Source organism: Neofelis nebulosa, chromosome 2 (genome assembly GCF_028018385.1).
Source record: "Neofelis nebulosa isolate mNeoNeb1 chromosome 2, mNeoNeb1.pri, whole genome shotgun sequence".
Classification (NCBI taxonomy): Eukaryota; Metazoa; Chordata; class Mammalia; order Carnivora; family Felidae; genus Neofelis; species Neofelis nebulosa.
In genome coordinates, this window is record NC_080783.1 from 94,910,889 (window position 1) to 94,938,457 (window position 27,569).

Genomic DNA, 27,569 nt, shown 5'->3' on the forward strand with positions numbered 1-27,569 from the left:
ATTTTCCATCAAGATATTTGAAATTGTTAATCCTCACTTATAATATCACCAAATATTTGTATTTTCTTTCAAAAGGCCTCCTAGATGTATCCCCTTCTGACTGTGACCACCACAGGCAAGGACCCTGCCACTTGATGCTTGCTTGTATTAGGGGATCCTTCTACTTGTGTTTTCAGTTTAATTCAAATATATTTCAGCAACTTTACTACCCTAATTAAAAACAACAACTTATTAAACACAAATTCCTTAGCCTGATCTCTTACAAGGTGGCTTCTCTCTATTCTAACCTAAAAGAAATGATGCAAATAATCTGTGGAAAGATATTCAAAAGTAATATTTAATGAAAAAAAGCAAGCTGCAGAATAAGAGATTTATGAAAATAATTCCACATGTGCAAAAAAATTCAAGTAACACAAATAAAAACATTCCTAACCTCTCTACATCAAAACAAAAACAATGATGCTCTCTTGCTAAACCACAAGTCTTTCACATAACTATTTAAAACAAGTAGAAGTGTTAGAAAGGTTCATACCAAAGTCTAAACAGTGATTATTTTGGTGAATAATAACTGTTTGCACAAAGGGCAATGGATAAGGTAGAAACTAAAAAGTTTATAGCATGTATTTTTATATGGTTTAGTTTGTAAGCCAAAGTTGATGAATAATGCAATTAAAACTACAGAAAATACACTGTTTAAAACACATAATTCCTACCAAAGTTTACATATTAGGTATGTACTGAGAAATGACTTGAGGAGTGTACCAAAGTTTAACAGTAATTATCTCTGGGTGGTGAGACTATAGTTGATCTGCTTTTTCACACTTAAAAAAATTTGTTTTTTCATATTTATTTTTGAGAGAGAGACACAGAACATGAGCGGGGCAGGGACAGAGAGACAGGAAAACACAGAATTCGAAGCAGGATCCAGGCTCTGAGCTGTCAGCACAGAGCCTGACATGGGGCTCGAACTCATCAACCCTGAGATCATGACCTGAGCCGAAGCTGGACGCTTAACCGACTGAGCCATCCAGGTACCCTTGATTTTTCACACTTTTTTTTACGTTTTGAAGCATTTTATATTTTCACATTTTCTACAATGACTATGTATCTCACTCATACACACACACACAATCAGAGATAGAGAAAAGACTGTTTCAAATAGACAAAATACAGATGTAGGAGAAATACTTTGGATATTTGTCAACAGAAACCCACTGAGAGAGAATGAAGATGAGCCACAAATATGATCAGTTTACCTATGTGTAAAATGGAGAGGTTTTGCATGAAAGGTTAGCTTTCCTCTCCATTCTTTAAGAGTACCTACTAAATACTATTATTCTAATCCAAAATATTACTACTAAGAATCATTTTGAACTCACGAAAAATGAAATAGCTATAGCATCTTCTTTCCTTCCCATTTAACATTCTGTCAATGAAACTTGATTTACTAATAAATTTTGCTGATAAATACATGCCTACAAAAATAGTAGAAAGCTTTGATTTTACATTCAGTGAAGAGAAAATGAATATTGTGGAAAAGCAATGTTTTAGGCCCCCAAATAATTTTCTTATTACAATTTGTTTCTCTAGGCTAGGAGTTAACTTTTAGTTAATAACAAAAACAAAACTTCATGAAAAGATATGGTTCAAACTGAGACTTCGTTATCAACAATTATGTCAAAGGATGGCTGAGGCAAACGAAAAACTTAAAATGCAAAATCAGAAGTTTAGGAGAAATAAAATGAATCCAAGACAGGTTTCAGAAGTAGGACAAAGAGGAAACCACCGGAATAGTAGGATATAAAAATGGGGAAAAACAGACTGTGGGGAGGAAAAAGGAAAGGACTTAAAAGTAGCCTTTCTTTTTCATCATTTCATAAAGATACTGTGAAGCATTTTTTAGCAAGTTCTGAAAAATAAAGGTTATAGTCTCTTCAAGTTTCTCTCTGTGTATGCTAGCTCTTTGAGATGACAGATCAAAAACAAAAGCATATTCTCCTTTTGAGTTTCAAGACAAAAATGAGAAATGAAAGGTAAAACAGGAAGAAAAAATCCATCAAAATGAGGGCATTTTAAGATATTATCCAACTAGCTTGCCACTTTTGAAGACATTGTAGGAATGGAATTTTCTCTCCATACAAAAAACTGAGAGAAATCCCACGATTAGTTGTGAAACTAAGCTTCTCTGACCACTACATGGCTTGCTGAAAATGATAATCTTCACAGTATACATAACAACATAATCTAATCCAAACAAAAAGTTGTCTCAGTGATAAGTGAAAGGTTGAGCTGAAAAATAAAATTAACAATTCAAATTCTATTTTTCTGCATAAGAAGCCTCTGCCAAAAAAAGAAAAAGAGGTTGCTAAGCAACTCTCAAGCTAAGGAAGACATTTTTCAGAACAAAGTCTCACTGTTCTTACAGAAATCTTACCTCTTCTTTGTTAACAGAATGGAGCTCATTACAGTCCATTAATAAAAAACATAAAGAGTGCATGGATGAGGACTCTTTAAGGTCAGAGTTTAACATATATTTTCCATCTAAAACTGAGTACACTTGTTGGAACGGGGTTAATTTACACAGTTTTATCTTTAAACATTCTGTCTTGGATGAAAGTTTATCAATAAACAGTGATAAACAGACATAATTTTCCTGCAGACGTGTAAAATATTACTGGGTTATGGCTACACACAGCTCAACTCTGTGGATAAAAACAAGATGAGAAGGGCTTAATGCAGGTGAAGGGTCTTAACTCTTGTTGTCAGAAGAATCATCTAGATCAGGCCCATGACAGTGAAATGAGAATGGAGAGAGCTAGGGGTTATGACCAGTGGTTTTTGTTTTTTTTTTAAGTTTATTTATTTATTTTGAGAGAGAGAGAGAGAGAGAGAGAGCACGAGCACGCGCACATGCATGTGAGAGCAAGCAGGGGTGGGGCAGAGAGAGAGAGAGAAAGAGAGAGAATCCCAAGTAGGCTCTATACTGTCATTGTGGAATCCAATGTGGGGCTCAATCTTGTAATGCTGGAATCATGATCTGAGCAGAAATCAAGAGCTGGATGTGCTTAACTGACTGAGCCACCAAGGAGTCCCTATTACCAGTATTTTTAAAGGGCTCTACAGGTTATTCTAACAAGCTGATGAGATTAGAAATCACTGGCAGATATGTTAATAAGGTAGGGTTCTAGAAATCAGGGTAGAAAAGTTTAGACCTTCAGGTTAAATTCTATGGTTAACTTTTCCCATGTTTCATTGTGTAAATGTAAAATAAAAACAAACACACCTTCTTATCCTTTTCAAAGGACACTTTAAAGACAAGCTTCTAGAAATGTAAAAAGTATAGACAAGAAGACATTCTGGAAGAAAGGTTTTATCTGCATTTCTAAACTTTCTGTAATGAAATCCCAATTAAAAAAAAAATTCATGTTTTGAAAGTGGGAGACCGCATGTATGCACCACAGTGGGCGAGGGGCAGAAGGAGGGAGGGAGAGAATCTTAAGCAGGCTCCATGCTCAGTGTGGAGCACGACCCACTGGGAGATCATGACCTGAAGCGAAATCAAGAGTCGGATGCTTAACTGACAGAGCCACCCAGGCACCTCCAAAACCCCATTTTAGAAGGACTGAAACAGAAGGTGGAGAAATGCTGACCAGGTAGGCAGGGCTCAAACAGTAATAATGCTAAGGTTATATACCATTTGGTTAGCAAAATGCTTAGTAGCTATACATATTGTGTTCCTTAATGCTCTTAAATGATCCTTCCTTATATTCATTTTGCAGGACTTCCTACTTGTTTCTTATGTGTAAGTTTAGTTCTCCATAAAAAAAAAAAAAAAAAAAAAAAAAAATTGTAGCTCCCTAAGGACAAGGACTATGTCTTATCTTTCTTCCATATCTAAACATATTTAAATATGTAAATTCTTGCTGGATTGAATCTTTAGCATTAGAGAGGAAAGCAAACTTTTTATAGTCTTCTGAAAAATAAAGGCTACAGATTTGTCAAATTTTATAGTCTTTACTTGACTATTAAGTCAAAGCTTTATTAAGATTTAGTAGGCTTTAGCAGTAGAAATGATTAAAACTCACTGATAATATAAACTCTACATTATTACTGCATTCTGCATGCCTTTATGGTGTCTAACACAGTATGAGGCATAAAATTCAGTTGATTCTTGTTATTCATGATAATTATGTTCTAAAAGTCACATGAACACTGAATTAGCAACTACCGAGCCATTGTCTCTACAGGAAATACAGGGTTACTAAGAGCCTCTCTGGTCACAATATCCTCATCAACTGATCAACATGTAACCTTAATTTTATGTGTATCTGTTTAAAGACCTTTAATGTAGACTTCTTACAATAACTAATTGTGTGCAGTATTTCTTTATTAAACATTATTTCAGAGGGCTTTAACACTTTCCTGACCCAGAGTAATTTGACCACAAATTTCCTTGGCTTTTGGCCTCACAATGCTGTCGTTATGCTTTTTCTTACTGGTTGTCATCCCATGAATCCACAAATTTATCTGCTTTTCTATCTTTATATAGCTTCATCACATATTTTAGAGGTTACCTTAGTACTTTCTGGAGTGGTCTCACCTACAGATGGGTAGATTTCTTCCTTTTTCTGGATGTGCCACATTGCTGATTCCTTAACACTGCGCTGATGGCCAACAATATAATTCATTCCAGAACAAACATATTTACTCCATAAGACACATTATACCCTTCTTGTGCTTAGGAACACTAGACAGAACTTCAGCATTATGCCTGGGGGCCATTTTAAGCAGCGAAATTACCAAATAGCACAAAAATGCCAAAACTGTAGCACTAAATAGACTGAAAAGGAAATTTCCAGTATGAGAGCTGAAATAAGGTGGAAGACTTAACCTGTTTGACCTCAGCTGAGAATGTGTACGTTGGGTGACTCAAATTTTTCACTGCTCTGTGCATATGTTCAAATGGCTGAGAAAGCCTGCAAATATCTATTTTTGGATTATAAATAAATTATAGGGAATAGGCAATTTTGCAAATACAAATTGACAACAATGTTCAACTGTATATATTTCCTTTATGTAAGTTATTCTGAAGGGATAATGTAGTATACTTTTTCATTCCTCAGCTTAGTGTTTTGGTAAAAATGCAGATTTCAAATTCACTGAAGTAAATGAGGATAAATTTTCTTTCTTTCTTTTTAAAGTTTATTTATTTTGAGAGAGAGCGAGTGAGCACAAGTAGGGGAGGGGCAGAGAGAAAGAATCCCAACCAGGCTCCTTGCTATTAGCACAGAGACCAACATGAGGCTCGAACCCACGAACTATGAGATCGTGACCTGAGCTGAAACCAAGAGTTGGATGCCTAACTGACTGAGCAACCCAGGCACCCCAAGATAAATGTTCTTAAATCTACAAAGTGAATGTCTTTTAAGAAGTATGCTTGGCATACAAGAAAAGAATATGTAAATTCTGGTCACATAGAAAACATAAGTCATTTAGAAAATAAACTAACATTTTATTATATTTAGTCTACTTGGGAATAACATTCGAAAATATTTTCTGCTTCAAGGACAAACTAATGATACTCTATGGTTTCTTTCATTGTTCCTACTACTTTTCGGGTAAGTGTCTGACCAGCAAGCACAATAATCTGGAACACAGCTCAGATCCAGGTATGAGGTAAAGGCATGTGAACTATTAAAACAGAAATCACAAATTCCTCAAAGATATCAAAACCTTTTTTCAAAGCAGAGCCCTCCAGGATCTGACTCACAGCCTTTCTTTTTAAAAACCTAGTTCTAGTAACTCCACTGCAGATTTAAAGCACCTACGCTGACTATAAGTGACAAAGAAAGAGCCTGAGATTAGAAAGTAAGTGAAAATATCTCCAACATGCTTCAAACTTCTGTGGGGGCACAATTACTGAGCATAATTACTGATGCTCCGGATTATGGCTCTGAATAAGCAATAAAAAGTTTTATTAACAATTTTCAGTGTCTTCTACCTAAGAACATAGGCAGTATATACTATATTTTAGAATAATTTTCATACACAAAGTCCTACACATGGAATCCTGCACACCGATCCTGTGAGGGATTATTCTTATTTTACACATGAGAAAACCAAAGTGCAAAAAGACTAAAAAACTTGCCTAAAGTCACACATGCTTGAAGACAGGTTTTGACTCCAAAGCTCAACTTCTTTCTAAATTTTTTTCTAAATGTTTCTTTATTTTGAGAGAGAAAGAGTAAGAGAGAGCAGGGGAGGGGCAGAGAGAAAGGGAGAGAGAATTCTAAGCAGGTTTGGTGCAGTTAGCACAGATGTAGGGCTTGATCTCACAAACCATGAGATTGTGACCTGAACCGAAATCAAGAGTCAGATGCTTAACCGACTGAGCCACCCAGGCCCCCCTTAGCTCATCTTTTTCTAACCATATAATGCCCCCCCCCACTGCCAATCAATTAACGCCTCATGGCACAAGATTCAGTTATCTATAAAAAGTACCTAAGTTAGACCTCTTCATAACCTGATATCAAATCAGGTAGATTCCATGATGAGGAGCCTTAAGGAACAGGGCATACATTTGGACTCCTGAGAAAATGGCAGAAATTATAAGCAGTATCTTAAAATAAAGAAATGAAGCTAGCTGAAAAAAAAAAAATCTGTTATCAGTCATATTACTAAATTTGAAAGATTTAATTCTCTCATATTTCAAACATGATATGGTTGTATATTTAAAAAAAAATGCAAGTTGTAGACATTTTATATTTTAAACTATTTATAAATTCCATTTTATGTCTCTGTTAATCTATCTTACTTGTGTCTCCATACCCATTATCTGTGTTACCATATGATTAGGTACAAGGAGGAAGTGAGGAAGGATACAAACCAGGAGAGAAACATGGGTTATCCAACATGTGTGTATATGGAAAATGATCTCATTGACAGGGTCAGGGGAGAGAAGGCAATCAGAACAACAAAATACTGCCTGCATATGATTTCATTTACATAAAATTATGTTTGTGATGAAATGAGGAAAAAACAAACACACAAAACAAGAATGTCTTACACTGAATCTTACTAATCTGATCTTCACAATACATTGTTAAAGACTGAATACAAGATACTGTCTATTTCATTAGAATCTACCACCTAACCTAATTTCAATACCTGTGTATTTTAGACATGTATGTATTTATTTGGGCAGGAGGCTAATGTGACAGAACGCACACTCTAGAACGTGAACACTGGTCACCTGGAGGTGAGGGCAGAGTGGGGCCTAATGATTAGCCTTCATTTTACACACCTTTGTATTGATCGTTTAACTTGTGTCAGCAAGCATAATTTATTTTGTAGTAAAAATATTAACGAAAAATTTAAGAGCATATAGAGGTTGCAGACACAAAATAGTAACATTAAGGCCAATAACTGTACATAATTGAGAATAATATATATGTACCAATACCTATGTGTAAGTTGGCCTCTGTCATTAAAGAAGTGTATTCAATTCACTATGCATTTACCAAGCTTCTACCCTGGGCTAGGCCCTGCTCTAGGTGCTGAAATATTCAGATAAACCTCTGCTCTGCATGTAAACACACTGGAATATGTCAATAAAATATAATTTATAGAACAAATCTAGATTTATGAAGGAATGGTCTCTATAATATTAGCCCTTGTTTGTAATACAATGATCTAATTAATAAATGCCAACAGCTTATCTTTACATTGGAAATCTGAAATATTATAGCAATTTGCTTATTAAATATTGCCCAGAATCACCAACAAAATTTCAGTAAAGAATGCTGTTACATTTTTTAAAATGCTGTTATAGTTAATTTTTTTTTTAATTTAAAAATTAAAAAAAAAATAACATTAGTTACAGATGTTTTCCACTCAAAGGTATCCTTAATCAATTCTGTGTACGACTTATACTCCTACCTAATAACTAGCATAAAAGGTATCAGGATAAAAGTGTGACAGGATACACATTCTTGCTTTATGTGCCATCCATTCCATTTCTCACATTGGTAATCTGTAGTTGGAAGAGATCAATGTAGTTTGTTACATAGTAACCAATCACTACTGTCAATTTACAGCTAGCTTCTTTCTTTTTTTTTTTTTTTAATTTTTTTTTTTAACGTTTATTTATTTTTTGAGACAGAGAGAGACAGAGCATGAACAGGGGAGGGTCAGAGAGAGGGAGACACAGAATCTGAAACAGGCTCCAGGCTCTGAGCTGTCAGCACAGAGCCCGACGCGGGGCTTGAACTCACGGACCGCGAGATCATGACCTGAGCCGAAGTCGGCCGCCTAACCGACTGAGCCACCCAGGTGCCCCACAGCTAGCTTATTTCAAACTTATCTTACTCTTCTCTTCTAGGTCTACGCACTAAACTGAGTAATTCCCAAAAGTTTTTCTCAAGATTAAAGTTGGAGGGGAATCTCACTTCTCTTTTAATTGCTGGGCTTCCAAGCTATTCCTCAGGCCAAGGCCAGCTCCCCATATTTTTATTTTCTTGTGGAAGCAGGACCAGGAACTAAAAGTTCGTATGGTTCTTTCCAAAGTGTAGTTATAAGCATTCTACTTGACGGTTTTTAGATCCTGCCACCATTTTTTTTTTTTAAGTTTATTTTTATTTTTGACAGAGAGAGAGAGAGAGCGAGCGCGGGAGCATGAGTGGGGGAGGGGCAGAGAGAGAGGGAGACAAAGAATCTGAAGCAGGCTCCAGACTCTGAGCTGTCAGCACACAGCCCGATGCGGTACTCAAACTCACAAAACGCAAGATCATGACCTGAGCCGAAGTCAGACGCTCAACCGACTGAGCCACCCAGGCGCCCCATCCTGCCATCATTCTTAAAATAAGGTTGAATTTAGGGGTGGGTGTTACAGAGCTGTGCTCTTTCCCATCAATAGACACTCCCAGGGCCAGCTCCCTCGGAAGTCGAGACAAGATTGCTTTTGTTTCAAAGGAATGATAAATATAACAAACATGGGAAAGTTTTTATAAAGTCTAAGCCATCTTTATAGGTCCTTTTAGACTTGATCTTCTTTCAAGAAAGCCCCTCTACCCAGCATGCAAGCCTATAAAACTTACAAAAGCAGGGGTCTTTTGATCTCAAATAAATCACTGTATTAAGTAATATCCCCTTCTCTCAGCTTCTGCTCTACATTGGAATGATTTCTTTGGTAATTTTCTCTCAGGTCAACAAAACGTTACACTTTGGTTCAAAAAGCAGATAATTCACAGCCATTCTCACACCATCCATTTCACTTGTGTTAGCACAAAATTCTGCTTCTGACAACTGAAATCCTGAACTGGCATTACAGACCCCAAATTTACATAAATCAGAAAAAGAAGTTCAGATTGGGAGCATTTCTCCTTATTTACAGAATTTAAACTTACACAACAAATGGGAAATTTAACACAGTATACATTTCTTTTTTTAATTTTTTAACGTTTATTTTATTTTTGACAGAGAGAGAGAGAGAGAGAGCGAGCATGAGTGGGGGAGGGGCAGAGAGAGAGGGAGACACAGAATCTGAAACAGGCTCCAAGCTTCGAGCTGTCAGCACAGAGCCCGGTGTGGGGCTTGAACATGCAGGGACAGTAAGATCATGACCTGAGCCGAAGCTGGATGCTCAACCAACTGAGCCACCCAGGCACCCCAAACACAGTACACATTTCTATTTTCAGTGTGTAGCTGCTCTACCTCAAAGACACAACCAACTTGCTGATTAAAAATCCTGGGCCTCTTCAATCTGTGACAGTCACAGAGCTGGAAAGGGCAAGGAAATAAGCGAATCCTCTGTGTGTGTGTGTGTCCTATGTGTGTGTGTTGTGTCTGGTAACAAATACGAGAGCCAAGTCTCCATTCTCCCAAGTAGATTCAATGAAACAAGTCTGTCAATCCTTTTCTCACCCCTAAATATCACCAGTAACCATAACCGGTGCCAACCTCTTACCAGCAATGAAAACTTAGGTCTTCCTTCTTGAAAAGAGCAATGCAGTCCCTCTGGCAACCTTACAGGGATGTCATGAGAATAAATCAAAGACTGTAATACTTTCTGAATAATGGACTAAAGTTACCCAATTCAAAGGAAGATTACTATTTATATCACATTAGGCTTATCAGAGAAGCTTCTGTTCTTCCAAGTTGAAGCAGCTAAAGAAGTAGTTTCATAACTTGCTTTTACACAGAGCTATTATCATTTGCTTCTTCTATATGCCTGTCTCCTCTTACTGATGAAAAATGAGTTCCCTGTAGCCTGAAAAATTTCAGTTAAGAAATTTTGCTGCTAAGGTTATACACAAGAAATATTCTCCCCTGACTCCTTACAAAAACCTTAAATATTAAATGCTCCGAACTCCAAGGTCTATGGCCAACTACTGGTTAAGAGGAGAATTGCCTACTTTTAGGCACATGAGAGACAATTTGACTCTTGTTCAGTTTACATATGAAATGTTTTGCATATACTGATTCTGTTAAAAGAACTATTAGAAAAGCAGACTGTGACCAAAGCATAAGAGACTGTTAAAAACTGAGAACAAACTGAGGGTTGATGGGGGGTGGGAGGGAGGGCAGGGTGGGTGATGGGTATTGAGGAGGGCACCTTTTGGGATGAGCACTGGGTGTTGTATGGAAACCAATTTGACAGTAAATTTCATATATTAAAAAATAAAAAAAATAAAAAAAATAAAAAAAAAAAAAAAGAAAAGCAGACTGTATCATAGTTTTTCTATTCTATATTAGACAATCACTTCAGGTCATGCTCTTTACTCAATTTTAAAATTAGCAACAGACCATAATCATGATAAACAATGAGAAGCTATAGGATTAGGTTTCTTGGTCATACTCACCTTAAATTACTTTGTTGACCAGGAGGAATGACACTATAGTAAACTGGCATTCCTGTTGTGGGCATAGATCCTTGATTAGACTGATTAGGGAACATAACAGGCTGCTGATAAGTCTGATGGGCAATTCCTTGAGAACTTTGAGGCAGTGAAACCTGAAATTTGAAAGACAATTTAAAGGGAAAAAGTTCTTCAAAATCTGGCAAATGTTAATGTCTCCAGCCTCCATAAACTTTTCCAGTATAAACATTTAGGAATAGGCTAAAACTGCCAATCGGCTGTCATGATAAATTAGCTACAGTACCACAACTTTATTTCTGTTCTTTTCAGCCAGCTATTATTTTTGGCTAGCCTTTATCAGTTGTATAGTAGGCTAGATGTATTAGGTTATAAACATAAAATGTGAATTATGTCCTTAAGTAAAACTTGTTTTAAAAAAGAAATGGTTTCCAGAGGCACCTGAGTGTTGCAGTCAGGTAAGTGTCTGACTCTTTATTTCAGCTCAGGTCATTATCTCAGTTTGTGGGTACAAGCCTCGGGTCGGGCTCTGTGCTGACAGTGTGGAACCTGCTTGGGATTCTCTCTCTCCCTTTTTCTCTGCTTCTTTCCCACTCACATGCATGCTCTCTCTCTCTCATAATAAATAAACTAAAAAGACAAAAAAAAAAAAAAAAAAAAAAAAAAAAAAAAAAGAAACGGTTTCCAAACACTGATGACATTTCCAAATATGGATGATGATCTGATGTGGAAAAAGTAATACAATACAGCTTGTCTCAGGCAGAGCTAAGTAAAACTCAGGTAGGGCACCAGGGAGATACACTGCATCATAAAGAGTGTGAGTTTTGGAGCCTAAGATAAACAGACATGGTATAGACTCCATTCCTTGGCTATCTATGAGACTTTGGGCAAATGACTTAACTATTCTGAGGATCATCAGCTTCATATCTGAAAAAATGGGACACTACCTCCATCTCATGGGAGGCATTATCTCCACTGTAGTCTCTATTTACAGGATCTAGCACAGTAGGCATCTGGTGAATAGCAGATCTTTCAGTTCTGTTTTCTATATTATCTACATAGAAACCACATAAACAGAATCGGTTTTTCAGTACACTGGTTTCTCTACTTTCTAAAATAGAAACCACGGACACAATTGGCTCTTCTGATGTTGTTGTTCTAATGGGTTCTTAATTCATAAATGTGCCACAACATTACGGGTGGATTATAGTGATTTTGGTAAATAGGGCCAATGTAAAAGCTTCTGAAGGTTATGATGATGATGATGATGATGATGATGTTAGCAATGGTATTATCAATAGTAGTAATAGTAGGATAGTGATGACAATGGAAGTTAATATTACTGACTAGTTACCATCACACATCAGGTTCCATTCTAAGAACTTTATGTGTGTTATAATATTAAGTCTTCCTAATAACCTGAAAAAGGTACTTTTATTAACCCTGTTTTATAGATGGGAAAATTGAGGTTAAGTAACGTGCCCAAGGTTGTATAGCTAGCAAGCAGGGAAGTTAAGATTTGAACCTATGGGGGCGCCTGGGTGGCTCAGTCAGTTGAGCATCCAACTTTGGCTCGAGTCATGATCTCACAGTTGACGAGTTCGAGCCCTGCGTCTGGCTCTGTGCTGACAGCTCGGAGCCTGGAGCCTGCTTCCGATTCTGTGTCTCCCTCTCTCTGCCTCTCCCCAACGCATGCTCTGTCTCTGTCTCAAAAATAAAGATAAACATTAAAAACAAAAAATTAAAAAAAAAAAAAAAGATTTGAACCTATGCCCTCTGGTTCCAGAGTGTCAGCTCCTTAATCATCTCACTATTCTATCTGGCCTCTGTGATTTAGAAGTTGATTAACTTTTTTTTAAGTTAATTAATTTATTTTCACGGAGAAAGAGAGAGTCTGCAAGTGGGGGAGGGGCAGAGAAAGAGGGCACCAGAGAGGATCCATTGTCAGCATCCCAAAGTCTGATTTCAGGACTTGAACTCACGAACCCCGAGATCATGACCTGAGCTGAAATCAAGAGTCAGACGCTTAGCCGAATGAGCCACCCAAGCACCACTGGAAATTGATTAACTTCTAAGTCTTGCTATATAACATGTTACTGAAATGCAAACCAGTCTTTTTAAAAAACACAGTAATCCTTTATTACTTTCAATTTGGCTCGATTATTGCAAAGAGAAAGTTACTGATTTGATTTATCCAATTCTGAATAACTCTTTTTGTCTACTGAGGGAGCGCAACATTCTAAAATTATTATTTATGATAGTATCTAATATATATGGAAGACAGATCCAGGGAAAATGACACAGCTCAATCTAGATGATTTAAGCTATAGAATAATCTACAACTAGTGGTAAAGAAAAAATTGAAGTGCCAAAAAAGAGAGAGGGAACAGTACTTGAGACCTATGGCCACCAAATACAATCTACTAAGGACAGATGATTTTTCTGGCTTATTTTTTAGATGGCATTTTATCACCACCTAGCCTGTCTACGAGAGGTAGTAGGAATTATAAGGCAAGTTCTTAATGCTCTACAGAGCCATCCTTCTCATAGTCTTTTACCCAGTTTGAAGATTATATAAAATACCTTGAGAAATGATTTATAACTTGTAAAAACAAGTATGCTATAGAAATTATAATTACTGTCTTAGCACTGAAACATTTTCAATATCTAGCTCTTTTTAAAGAACTATACTAACAAGTCTGTAATTTATTTAAAAATTGTATTAGTCACACCAGACTGTGAACCCCCTAAAGGTGAAGGGCAGATCTTATTTTCACAGTGCCTGGGTACTGGGTTAGGAAGCCTGATCAAGGTCCTTGACAAGGGAGAGTTCCTGCTCTGGTACTGATCCTGTCTAATGTCTAGCTATGGAGAAGTAGGGGATGGGCAGTCTCATGTGCCTGGGCTCAAGTACAGAGGATAAGGAGTAAAAAGCATGAGAGATTGGAAAGAAAACAAAAATATAAAACCTAGTTTTCTTTCTTCCTTAGTTGCTTTCTATTATCAGGAAGCTAGAAAACTAGACATACTGTTAGTGCTCACTAGCCCTTCCTTGACAATTCTGTAGTTTACATTTAATTTCAATTTAAAATTTCTGGAATTATATGGAATATGCTAGCACCTTTGCTCATATCCTTCCCCATCCCCAGGATTTCTTCATAACCAACTTATGCCCACAATTTTCTTTTAAGAGCTAAAGGTTTTTATCTTTCCAGAGAACTTCTGTATTTAAGTTCCTAATCGGTTCATGGTTTTATTTCATAATCCTGTTATGGGACTGTATACATCACCAACTTGTTTACATGTACATGTATCTTACTAACTAGTCTTATCTTTACCTCATTGAGATGAATGAAAATGGTCTTTGGATTTCTTAACAGTAGCCTCAGGTATGGAAAGCCATTAGGCTAATAAAACAAACTCACTTGCAAGTTATTCCAGAAGGATGAAGGAAAGGTAAAACAAATTTCTGAGAATGTGTCATATTACACTAAATATACCTGACCTATACATGAAACAATAGGTATTTCTACTTTACAACTATAAATTAAAATCCACAATACTTTTTTTAAAAAAAGTTTATTTTTTTGAGAGAGAGTGAGACAGAGCACGAGTGGGGGAGGGGCAGAGAGAGAGGGAGACACGGAATCTGAAGGAGCCTCAAGACTCTGAGCTGTCAGCACAGAGCCTGATGCAGGGCTTGAACTCACGAACCATGAGACCATGACCTGAGCCGAAATTGGGACACTCAACCGAATGAGTCACAAGGCGCCCCCAATGCACTTTTTACATAGAAAACTCAAATAGTTTTATGACTTTTATTTATTTACTTTTTTAAAGTTTACTTCCTGGGGCGGGTGCGGAAGGGGCAGAGAGGAGACAGAGGGTCTGAAGTGGGCTCTGCAATGTCAGCAGAGCGCGCAATGCGGGGCTTGGACTCATGATCCGGGAGATCGTGACCTGAGCCAAAGTCAGACAGTGAACCAACTGAGCCACCAGGTGCCCCAGTTTTATGACTTTTAAATAAATAGAACCAATAATAAAAAATTTTTAAAGTGCAGTAGTTCTCTGTTAAACTATATTCAGTATTCTGTACAACAGTTATTCTGTGCTTGTGTAAATTGTTCTGGGGAATATAAAGACAAGATACACTTCATAACTCATTTTATGTAGTGACCAAAAGTCCACAACATTTTTTAATACATGATATGCCATTCCTTTCTAGGACTGGTGGTAGGGAAAAAGATCAGTTCCATGGAAAACCTGATATTCTTTTCTATTCTATCAACACTGATTTATAGTTTGTATTCTGCCTCACTCTTTTAAATACCTACCTCTCCCTCTATTTTCCCTGTCATCCCCCTCTCAACAAGACTTTCTAAGGAGCTGAAGAAAAGAATCAGATACTAGGTTGTTATATGTTTCTATCATTGGAAACATAGACAACGCCAAAGAAAATTTTCTTGCCAATACCAATGTGGTTCACGTGGTAGTACACATTTAATTATTTATAAAAATTAAAGAATTGAATGAATAAAGCAATACAATGAGGTAAAACAAAATTGCTATAACTAATACAACTCTTATGACTATAAATTATGTATCACAGAATCATTTCCCCTATAATAAGAAAAGAAAGAAGATGCACTGTAGCTATATATTTTATGTATTTACCTCTACCCAAAGATGCTAATAGTGACAACATACCTGGTATGATGGCACTGAAGGATATGGGATGACTACTCCTTGGATCTGATTTCCAATGCTGTTGGGCTGGCCACCAATGAGACTCTGACTCTGGGGTTGCTGAACTCCAACTAGTCCTTGGTAGTTTTGCTGGTGGTTGGGTATAACTTGATAACCTGTAATGGCATAAGGAGTTAAACCTTGCTTTGAATTTAATTTTTTTTCATCTAACATAATGTTTTTGTGTTTTAAGCAAATACTTTTGTGTTTTAAGATGACAAAAAGATAAATAAAAATAAAACAACAGAACTGTTAAAATAGCAAATTTAAAAAACCCTCATTATGAGAACTAACATTTAAAGGATTTACTGTATGGTAACTCCCAGCTGTATTTTTCCCCACTTAAAATATATTCAGATAAAATTTGTGTACAAAGATTTCCTTTGTAGTTAAGGAAATTTATATGGTTTACATAGAAAATTACTATTCAATGTATATTATGACAACTATATATGACAACTGATTTCTGAGGACCAGTACTGGCTATATAATTTCTGGTCCCTGTGCAAGAGGAAAATGTAGGGCTGCTTGTTGAAAAATTATTAAGAATTTTAGTTGGTAACAGCAGAACATCAAATCAAACACAGGGCCCTGTGTAACATCAGAGGTTGCATGCCCATGAATCTGGCTCTTCTGAAAACCAAAAGTAGGAAAGAGGAGAACCACTTTTATAGAATGGTTGTCACACTAAGACAGGCATCCTTATATTAGGAATATGTAAAGGGCACAAGAAAAATGGAGTTATTCAGCAAGTTTTTAGATCATTTCCTTAATGTATTATTAAGGTCACTTGACAGAGAAACAGGTCCTTAAAGAGATTAAGTAATTTACCTGAAGTCACACATGAAACACCTAAGGGACAACTCTTCTCTAAATTGAAGGCACTATTAGTAACTTAAGTAGTAAATTAAAAGTATAAGTTTATTTTTATCAAGTGAATTCATGAGTTATTTAAACAAGAATCTCCACAATGATAAGCTTTGAGTAGTAAGAAATGCATTAAAAAAAAAAGAAGAATCATATTTTGTCTCTTGACACCAAAAGGATTCCTTTAGGTAAACCCATTATCTCAAAATTAAGTAAATTACTAGAAGCTACCACAAATCTCTTTCTTTCTTTCTTTCTTTCTTTCTTTCTTTCTTTCTTTCTTTCTTTCTTTCTTTCTTTCTTTCTTTCTTTCTTTCTTTCTTTTCTTTTCTTTCTTTTGTTCTTTCCTTCCTTCCTTCCTTCCTTCCTTCCTTCCTTCCTTCCTTCCTTCCTTCCTTCCTTCCTTCCTTCTTCCTTCCTTCCTTTTCTCTCTCTCTCTCTCTTTCTTTTTTAAGAAACCAGATAAAAATAACCATCCAGCTTCAGGGTATTTGAAAAGTTTCTACAAAGATGAACCAAACTATAGTATTGCCCATGCAAATTTCTACAACTAAAGGTCAGTGAAATGATTTCTCTGGTAATACTATAAATATATTTTGCTATATTATAAATACCAGTTTTCATTTCTATGCTTATTAATCTCTTAAGCAACAGACATGGCAAAGATCCCATCTCAGGTACCGACTGTAGATAACAGTATCAATGTAGTTGTCTGGGAGCCTCTATGATTCTGCTCAATGACTAAATAGCTAAATACAATCTGACATCAACCTTTTACAAAGAAAGAAATGCAAAGCATTATTTGTTAACTAAAAAACATATTAACAACAACAAAGTAAAAATCCAATTACAGTGAACTGTTTAACAGTGAACGGTTTTGTAAAATTATGCTAGGTCTATGGCAATAATGCTTTATGGCCACGTTATAAATGACTTCTGACTATTCTAACTTTGTACAGAAAATTTATATTCTAATCCTAGTCAGTAATGAAGTGATGGATAATATGCTATTTCCTAAACCTTTCTGTGAGTGAATTTTCTATAATACTTAAACTCACAGGCAGAAAAAGGAAAAAGGGAGAAGAAACTTACTTCTTGTTCTTTAGTCTAACAGTTAACATTCAACCCTCTTTACAGTTTATCAAATCACATGTATTTCAAATTCATGCTCTAAATGCCAAACACCATCAAACCATACGCTGACACATTTCCACACCTAGGAACGTAAAGGGCAGGAATGGAAATGGGATGTGAAGATATGATCTTTTCTTGTGTTGGAAATACCATCTCAGAACATACACATACACAAGCATATACTGCAGTGTCAGAATTTGGGCTCAGCTCTTTATAGACTGGGAAAGTAACTTATGACAGACTTGTCAGACCTACAGTCCTATACAACTGAAAAGAAAAACGTAGATACCTGGCAGAATTCACTGTAATGTAATCGGACTTAAAATACCTCAACTTAAAACAGTCACATCCTCCCAGGGAACTTCACAACTGTTTCTCATACTACTTTTATAGTTTATTCAAAATACATTTGAAGTTATAGGTTACCTTGAAATAAAACTTTGAAAAAGAAAAGCCAATTTATGTGCAAGTGTTCTGATTTCCTTTATTTATTTAAATTTACTAATTTCTGGAGATTCACACTGGAGCCTTCCAGCCTAAAATTTTCATTTAAAAAAAAAAAATTTTTTTTTAATGTTTATTTACTTTCTAGAGATAGGGAAGAGCATGAGCAGGGGAGGGACAGAGAGAGAGAGACACAGAATCCACAGCAGGCTCCAGGCTCTGAGCTGTCAGCATAGGGCCCAACGTGGGGCTCGACGTGGGGCTTGAACTCACCAACCGTGAGATCATGACCTGAGCCAAAGCCGGATGCTCAACCGACTGAGCCCCCCAGGCGCCCCCAGCCTAAAATTTTCTTATGAAAAAAACATCTGACAGAGAACACTTTCAATAAATAGCTATAGATTCCATGTCATAGGACATTACATCATGGAATGTGCATCAGTAAATTTCTAATGCTATTTTAGATTCCCTAATGCAACCTAATCCCCATCAATATCCATGCCACAGTGTATCTCCACACAAACGTCATGCACGTTTTGACAATGTGACAACATAACATGCAGTATAAAACATCCGACTCCATCACCTCATCATTTGTTACATAGGGTATTAAGCTGTGAACCCAGGATGTTACTGGTGGGGATATAAAGAAAATAAGACATAGTCCCGTTTCTTTGAATTAGGTATTCTTAGCCCTGATACTGTATTAGAATAACAGTATAAAAAACACTTACAAAAATAGGAGGGTGAAATTAATCCTGAAAGAAGTAATACCATTTGAGCTTGGACTTAAGGAAAAAGAAAAATGTCAGGAAAAAGTATAGGGGCACCTGGGTGGCTCAGTTGGTTGAGCGTCCAAGTTCGGCTCAGGTCATGATCTCGTGGCATATGAGTTCGAGCCCTGCATCGGGTTCTGTGCTGACAGCTCGGAGCCTGCAGCCCACTTCAGATTCTGTCTCTCTCTCTCTCTCTGCCCCTCCCCTGCCCGTGTCTCTCTCAAAAATACACATTAAAAACAAATTGAAAAAAAAGTAGCATAAACAAACTGGGAACGTATTCTTAAATAAGAATAGAGCTATTAAAAATAAGAATGTAGGGGTGCCTAGGTGGCTCAGTCAGTTGAGTATCTGACTCTTGATTTTGGCTCAGGTCATGAGACAGAGCCTTGTGCCAGGCTTTGTGCTGAGCCTGGAGCCTGCCCTCCCTGTCTTTCCCTCTCTCACCAAAAAACCCCCCAAAAAACAAAAAACAACACGTCAAACACTTAAAAAATTTTTTTTTTACATTTATTTATTTTTGAGAGACAGAGCGTGAGCAGGGGAGGGGTAGAGAGAGAGGGAGACACAGAATCAGGCTCCAGGCTCCGAGCTATCAGAACAGAGCCTGACACGGGGCTTGAACCCATGAACTGTAAGATCATGACCTGAGCTGAAGTCGGACGCTTAACCGACTGAGCCACCCAGGCGCCCCAGAACGTCAAACACTTTATTTAAAAAAAAAAAATTTTTTTTAACATTTATTTATTTTTGAGACAGAGAGAGAGAGAGAGAGAGCGCATGAACAGGGGAGGGTCAGAGAAAGAGGGAGATGCAGGATCTGAAACAGGCTCCAGCCTCTGAGCTGTCAGCACAGAGCCCGACATGGGGCTCGAACCCACGGACCACGAGATCATGACCTGAGCCGAAGTCAGATGCTTAACCGACTGAGTCACCCAGGCGCCCCATCAAACACTTTAAAAGAAAGTATCTTTCCTAAGAAGCCCACATTAATCTTCTAATTTTGTTCTTTGCCTTATTCCAGATGTTTTAAATGCTACAGATAACAATCCTAAGTGGCTCCTGCTGTGTCACATTTTACAAGCAGCCTGGACAAGGATGAGAGGCACAATGAGTTCCACTGCAGCCCCAGCAGATGGCCTAGGAGCAGACATCTGATCTCACTGCCAGCCACACGCACCAATAAAAAGCTCTCAGGGGGCAGGACAGGAAGAGAGCCCGCCATTTTGGGAGCCCTGCAGCCATGGCAGACAAAGTGGGGGCAGGCATCTGGTCTGCTGCTGGCCCTGCCTACCAACACAAGACTCTCAGGGGACAAGGCAGGGAATGCAACATGCAGGTCTGTATGGTGATCTGCTGAGGGCAGGCCTGTGGTCTGACTGCTGACACTGCCTAACTACAAGCCCACAGTGATCCTGGGCCAGTCTGGGCCCTAAACAGCACAGGGACCAAATCCTACCTACAACATGCAAAGTGGGCCATTACAGCCAAGAGGACTGAAGGCAAAAGTGGCTCAACCACAAAAGCAGAGCACAAGCAACCCAAAGGAGTCACCACGAAACACCTGGTTCTGGTAAAAAGGGGATACTGTGCTACTGAGCACCACTGGACCTCTTTTTCTTAAGGCCACTACTTTCAAGATCAGTAGACAGAGTTGACCTTCTTAATACACAGAAACAAACGTGGAGAGTTAGACAAAATGAGGAGACATGAATACATCCCAAATGAAAGGACAAAACTGCAGCAAAAGGGCAAAATGAACCTGAGATCAGTGATATGTCAGGATAAAGAACTCAAAGCAATGGTCATAATGACACTAACTGGACTTGAGAAAGAAAAAATGGACAAACTCAATGAGAATTTCAACAAAGAGGGGCGCCTGGGTGGCTCAGTCGGTTGAGCGGCCGACTTCGGCTCAGGTCACGATCTCACGGTCCGTGAGTTCGAGCCCCGCGTCGGGCTCTGGGCTGATGGCTCAGAGCCTGGAGCCTGCTTCCGATTCTGTGTCTCCCTCTCTCTCTGCCCCTCCCCCGTTCATGCTCTGTCTCTCTCTGTCTCAAAAATAAATAAATGTTTAAAAAAAAAAAAAAAAAAGAATTTCAACAAAGAAAATATAAAAAAGAAACAGAAGAAGAATTCAATAACCGAAATGAAAAATATACTAGAGAGAATTAGCAGATTAGAGGATACAGATGAACAGATCAGTGATTTGGAAGGCAGGTAATGAAAAGGCAACAAACTGAACAGCAAAAAGAAAAAATAATAAAAAATGAGAATAGGTTAAGGTTGTTCAGTGACATTATCAGGTGTAGTAACATTTGCAGTATTGGGATGCTAGAAAGAGATGAGAGAGAAAAAGAGGCAGAAAATTTATTTGAAGAAATAATAGCTGATAACTTCTTGTATTTGAGGAAGGAAACAAGACATTCAGATTCAGAAGACACAGAAGGCCCCCAATAAATTAAACCCAATGAGGTTCACGCCAAGACACTTAGTAATTGAAAGCAGTGTGACGAAGAGAGAAATCCATTTTATTTTTTTAAGGAGGCTCCACCCCCAGTGTGGAGTCCAATTCAGGACCTGAACTCATGACCCTGAGATCAAGACCTGAGGTGAGATCAAGAGTCAGATGCTTAACTGACTAAACCATCCAGGCACCCCTAAAGGACATTCTTTGAGTGGAAAGAAAAGGCCATAATCAGGAGTAACAAAATTATGAAAGAAAAAAAATTCATATGTAAATACAAACACAATCAAAGTGGTAGATTAATCACTGAGGGTAAAGCACAAAACTAGTAAAATAAATATATCTATGAAAATCAGTTAAGGGATCCACAAAATAAAAGGATGTGAAGTAGGGGTGCCTGGGTGGCTCAGCTGGTTAAGCGGCCAGATCTTGATTTAGCCTCAGCTCATGATCTCATGGTCATGGGATCAAGCCCTGCGTTGACCTCCTCACTAAGCATGGAGCCTGCCTGGGATTCTCTCTCTCTCCCTCTCTCTACCCCTCTCCTGCTCTCCCTCAAAATAGATAAACTTTAAAAAAAGTTTAAAAAGGATGTAAATATGACATCATATACATAGAATGTGACGTGGAGGGGAGTAAAAATTTATTGCTTTTACAATAGGTTCAAACTTAAATCAACTATCAATGTTATATAGACTTCTATATGTATATTATATGTGAGACTAACGATAACCACAAAACAAAAACCTGTAATAGATACACAAAAAATAAAGAGAAAGGAATCTAAGTATTTCACTGAAGAAAGCCATCAAACCACAAAAGAGGAGAGCAAAAGAAGAAAGGCACAGAGAACAGAGAAGAACTTACAAAAACAACCATAAAACAAATAACAAAATGGCTGTAAATATATACCCATCAATAACTACTCTGAATGTAAATAGACTAAAGGCATCAATCAAAAGACACAGGGTGAATGCATGGATAAGAAAGCAAGACCCATCAATATGCTGCCTACAAGTGACTCACTTCAGACCTAAATACACATGCAGACTCAAAGTTAAGGAATACAAATAAATGTACTGTGAAAATGGAAGTGAAAAGCAAGCTAGGGTAGTGAAACTCATATTGCACAAAACAGTCTTTAAAACGAAGATTGTAACAAGAAACAAAGAAGGACACTGCGTAATGCTAAAGGGAACAATCCAACAAGAGGTTGTAACAATAATAAGTACTTATGTACCTAACTTTGAAATTCCTACATATATAAAGTAACTATTAAAAAACATCAAAGAAGAAATGATAGTAATACAATAACAGTAGGGGATGGTAATACCCCATTTACATCAATGGATACATCCTCCAGATAGAAAACAAGGAAGCAGGAGCTCTCAATGACACACTGGATCAGATGGACCTATCAGATATATTCAGGACATTCTATCCAAAAACAGGAGCTTACACATTCAAGTGCACGAGACAGTCTTCAGAACAGATCATGTGTTATGCCACAAAACAAATTTCAATAAATTAAGAAAAAACAGTCATGTATTTTTTCTGACCACAATGGTATGAAACTAGAAATCAACCACAAGAAAAGATTTGAAAACATGAATACATGGGGGCTAAATAACATGCTACTAAAATGGCTCAACCAAGAAATCAAAGAGGAATTAAAAGAATACATGGAGACAGATGAAAATGAAAACACAATGGGCCAAAATATTTGGGATGCAGCAAAAGCTGTTCTAACAGGGAAGTTTACAGCAATATAGGTCTATCTCAAAAGCAAGAAAAACTTCAAATTATCAATCTAACTTTACATCTAAAGGAGCTAGGAAAAGAACAAGGCACAAAGTCAGTAGAAGGAAGGAAATAATAAAGATCAGAGCAGAAATAATGAAACAGATACTAAAAACACAAAAGAATAGATCAATGAAACCAGGAGCTGATTCTCTGAACAGATCAACACGAGTGATGAACCATTACCCAGACTCACTAAAAAGAGAGAGAGAGAGAGAGAGAGAGAGAGAGAGAGAGAGAGAAAGAGAGAGTGAGAGGACTTAAATAAATAAAATCAGAAATGAAGTGGGCGCCTGGGTGGCTCAGTCGGTTAAGTGGCCGTGGTTGACTTTGGTTCAAGTCATGATCTCGCAGTCCCAGGTCAGTCCCTGTACTGACAGCTCAGAGCCTGGAGCCTGCTTCGGATTCTGTGTCTCTGTCTCTCTCTCTGCCTCTCCCCTGCTTGCGGTTTGTCTCTCTCTCAAAAATAAATAAACATTAAAAAAATTTTAAAAGAAAATCAGAAACGAAGGAGGAGAAATAATAACTGACAACCATGGAAATTCAAAGGATTATATTATAAAAACTATATGCGACAAACTGGACAATCTAGAAGAAATGGATACATTCTTAGAAATATATAATCTTCTAAAATGGAATCAGGAAGAAACAGAACATTTGAACATACGGATTACCAGCAATGAAATTGAACCAGTAATCAAAAAACTCCCCCCAAACACAAGTCCAGGACCAGATAGCTTCAAAGGGGAATTCTTTCAAACATTTAAAGAAAATTTAATACCCATTCTTCTCAAACAATTCCAAAAAACAGAAAAGAAAGGAAAGCTTCCAAGTTCATTGTATGAGCTCGAACTACTCTGATACCAAAACCAGATACACCACACACAAAAAGAAAACTACGGGCCATTATCTCTGATGAACACAGATGCAAAAATTCTCAACAAAATGTCAGTAAACCAAATCCAATAATATACTATAAAAAGAAAATCATTCACCAGTGTAGAGTGAAATTTATTCCAGGGATGCAAGGGTGGTTCAGTATTTGCAAATCAATCAATATGATACATCACATTAATAAGAGAAAGAATAAAAACCACATCATCAGCTCAATAGATGCAGAAAAAACATGTGACAAAAGACAACATCCATTCGTGATAAAAACCGTCAACAAAGTAGGTTTAGAGGGAACATACCCTGACACAATAAAGCCAATATATGAAAAACCCACAGATAACATCATTCTCTATGGTGAAGAACATAGCTTTACCTGTAAGATCAGTCACAAGACAAGGATGTCCACTCTCAACAGTCTTATTCAACAAAGTACTGGAAGCCCTAGCTCCAGCAGTCAGACAAGAAAAATAAATAAAAGGCATCCAAATTGGAAAGGATGAAGTAAAATTATCACTATTGCAGATGACATGATACTATAAATAGAAACTCCTAGAAATTCCACCAAAAAGCTACTAGAACTGATAAATGAATTTAGTAAGGTCACAGGATACAAAATAAATATACAGAGATCTGTTAATTACTATCCACCAATACTGAAGTAGCGGAAAGAGAAACTGAGAAATCAATCTCATTTACAATTACAACCAAAAAGGTAAAATACCTAGGAGTAAACTTAACAAGGTGAAAGTCTTGTACTATGAAACTACTATTAATGAAAGAAATCAATAAACAAATGAAAAGATATTCCATGTTCATGGATTGGAAGAACCAATACTGCTAAAATGTCCATATTACCTAAAGCAATCTATAGCTTTAATGCAATCTCTATCAAAATACCAATATACTTTACAGAACTAGAACAAAAAAAATCCTAAAATGTGTATAGAACCACAAAAGTCCCCAAACAGCCAAAGCAATCTTCAAACAGAACATTCCTAGATTTCAAACTACAGTACAAACTTGTAGTAATCAAAACAGAATGGTACTGGCACAAAAACAGACACATGGATCAATAGCACAATAGAAAGCCCAGAAATAAATCCATATTTATATGGTCAGTTAATGTATGACAGAGACAAGAACATACAATAAGAAAAAGACACTCTCTTCAACAAATGGTCCTGGGAAAACAGGGCAACTACATGCAAAAGAATGAAACAGGACCATTTTCTTACACCACATATAAAAATAAACTGTAAATGAATTAGAGACCTAAATATGTGACCTGAAATAAGAATCCTAGGAAAATAAATATGTATGCAGTAATTTAATTTTTTAAAATAAATTTATTTTAAATTATTTTTAAATATTAAAAATTTAAATATTAAATATTTTAATTTAATATTTAATATTTAAATACTAATTTTAAATATTAAATTAAAAAAAATTTTAAATAATTTTTTAAATTATTTATTTAAAAAATAAATTTATTTTAAAAAAGTAAATTACCCTCAACGTGGGGCTCAAATTCATAATCCCAAGATCAAGAGTCACATGCTCTACTGACTGAGCCAGCCAATCACTCCCACAGGCAGTAGTTTCTTCTCTGATACAGATCTTAGAAACATTTTTTTAGGGGTGTCTGGGTGGTTAAGTGGATTTAGTGTCTGATTCTTGATTCTGGTCAGGTCATGGTCTCATGGTTGTGGGATTGAGCCCTATGTCAGGTTCTATGCTGAGTATGGAGCCCGACTGGGTTTCTCTCTCCCCTTCGTGCTTGCACTCCCTCTCTAAAATAAAATAAAATAAAATAATTGAAAAAAAAAAGAAACATTTTTTTAGATATGTCTCTTTGGGCAAGACAAACAATAGCAAAATTAAACTACCGGGACTACACCAAAATAAAAATCTTCTGCACAGCAAAGGAAACCATCAATGAAACAAGGCAACTTACTGAGTGGGAGAAGATATTTGCAAATGATATATCTGATAAGGAGTTAATACCCAAAATATATAAAGAACTTATACAAGTCAACAACAATCCCCCTCAAATAATCCAATTAAAAAATGGCAGAGGATGTGAATAGACATTTCTCCAAAGAAGATATCCAGACGGCCAACAGACACATGAAAAGATGCTCATCATCACTTATCATCGGGGAAATGCAAATCAAAACCACAATGAGATATCACCTTACACCTGTCAGAATGGCTAAAATCAAAAACACAGGAAATAATAAGCGTTGGTGAGAATGTAGAGAGAAAGGAACCCTTGTGCACTGTTGGGAGGAATGCTAACTGGTGCAGCCACTGTGGAAAACGGTATGGAGGTTCTTCAAAAAATTAAAAACAGAATTACTGTATGATCCAGCAATTATACTACTTACCCAAAGAAAAGGAAAACATTAATTCAAAAAGATATATGCACCCCTAGGTTTACAGCTGAATTATTTACAATAGCCAAGATATGGAGGCAATTCAAGTGTCCAATGACTGATAAATGGATAAAGAAAATGTGGGATCATATATATACACAATGGAATATTACTCAGCCATACAAAAATAATGAAATCTTGCTATTTGCTATAACATGGATATACCTAGAGGGTATAATGCTAAGTGAAATAAGTCAGTGAGAGAAAGACAGATACTATTATGATTTTCCTAATGGAACTTAGGAAACAAAACAAAGGAACACACAGGAAAAAAGATTAATACAAAAAAACAGACTTAAATAGAATAAATACATGGTTATGAGAGGGAGGTGGTTGCTGGGATGGATGAAATAAGTGAAGGGGATTAGGAGTATAGGTATTTTGATGAACAGAATTGTTGAATTATATTACATACCCAACACCAGTAACACTGAATGCTAATTATACTTAAAAAAAAAAAATCCACAGGTAATATCTAAAATTGTTCTTTTTAACTGTTCTCTCATTGTTTGTGCATACCTTAAAAAACAATAAAATGGTGTGCTTTTTTAATAAGGTTAGAAACTTTAACACTCTTCCGTATTAAAAACAAAGAAAACCCGTATCAGCTATCACACAGTTAAGCCAGTAAATGGGCACTCAATATTTATACTTACTGAATAGACAACAGAGGAAAACATATTCTTAACATAATAGAATCAAAATAATATATGCTTCTACATGAAACCAGAGGCTTACTATGTGTGCTGACAGGCTGACTGAGAATAGCGTTTTTCACTGTCCACATCTATCAAATGGCTCTGAAAGCAAAAGCTGAACTTAAATTTTAAGGTAATGCGTTTAAAATAAGGTTAAATGTATTTAACTGCCATTTCATTAAAATGAAATCGGACCCTGTGATTACAAATCACCTCAGCGGATTCACGAATTCATGGGTCACTCATTAATCCTCTCCTTAGAAACTGTACTGCAGCTGAAATGCAGATTTCATGTCATTAACCTCAAGGTGCTTACTTGATAAGGAAGAACACAGAAATGTTTTAGTTTATATTTAATATGTAAAGCTTGAAATGAAGGTTTCATTTGAATATTTCTGAATAAATCTGCACACTTAAAATATATCTAAAAAAAG

The 27,569-nt window shown here is 36.7% G+C and overlaps 1 protein-coding gene across 16 annotated transcripts in view; it reads right to left on the bottom strand.

The window, feature by feature from the left end:
• The window catches only part of R3HDM1 (R3H domain containing 1), a 205,662-nt gene that overhangs the window by 37,243 nt on the left and 140,850 nt on the right, over window positions 1-27,569 (bottom strand). For all 16 annotated transcript variants that reach the window (XM_058715440.1, XM_058715448.1, XM_058715445.1 and 13 more), the window contains 2 exons: window positions 15,582-15,736; window positions 10,860-11,011 (listed from right to left, as the gene is read on the bottom strand). In XM_058715440.1, coding sequence (XP_058571423.1) covers window positions 10,860-11,011; window positions 15,582-15,736 — 307 coding nt within the window. The remainder of the gene's footprint in view (window positions 1-10,859; window positions 11,012-15,581; window positions 15,737-27,569) is intronic.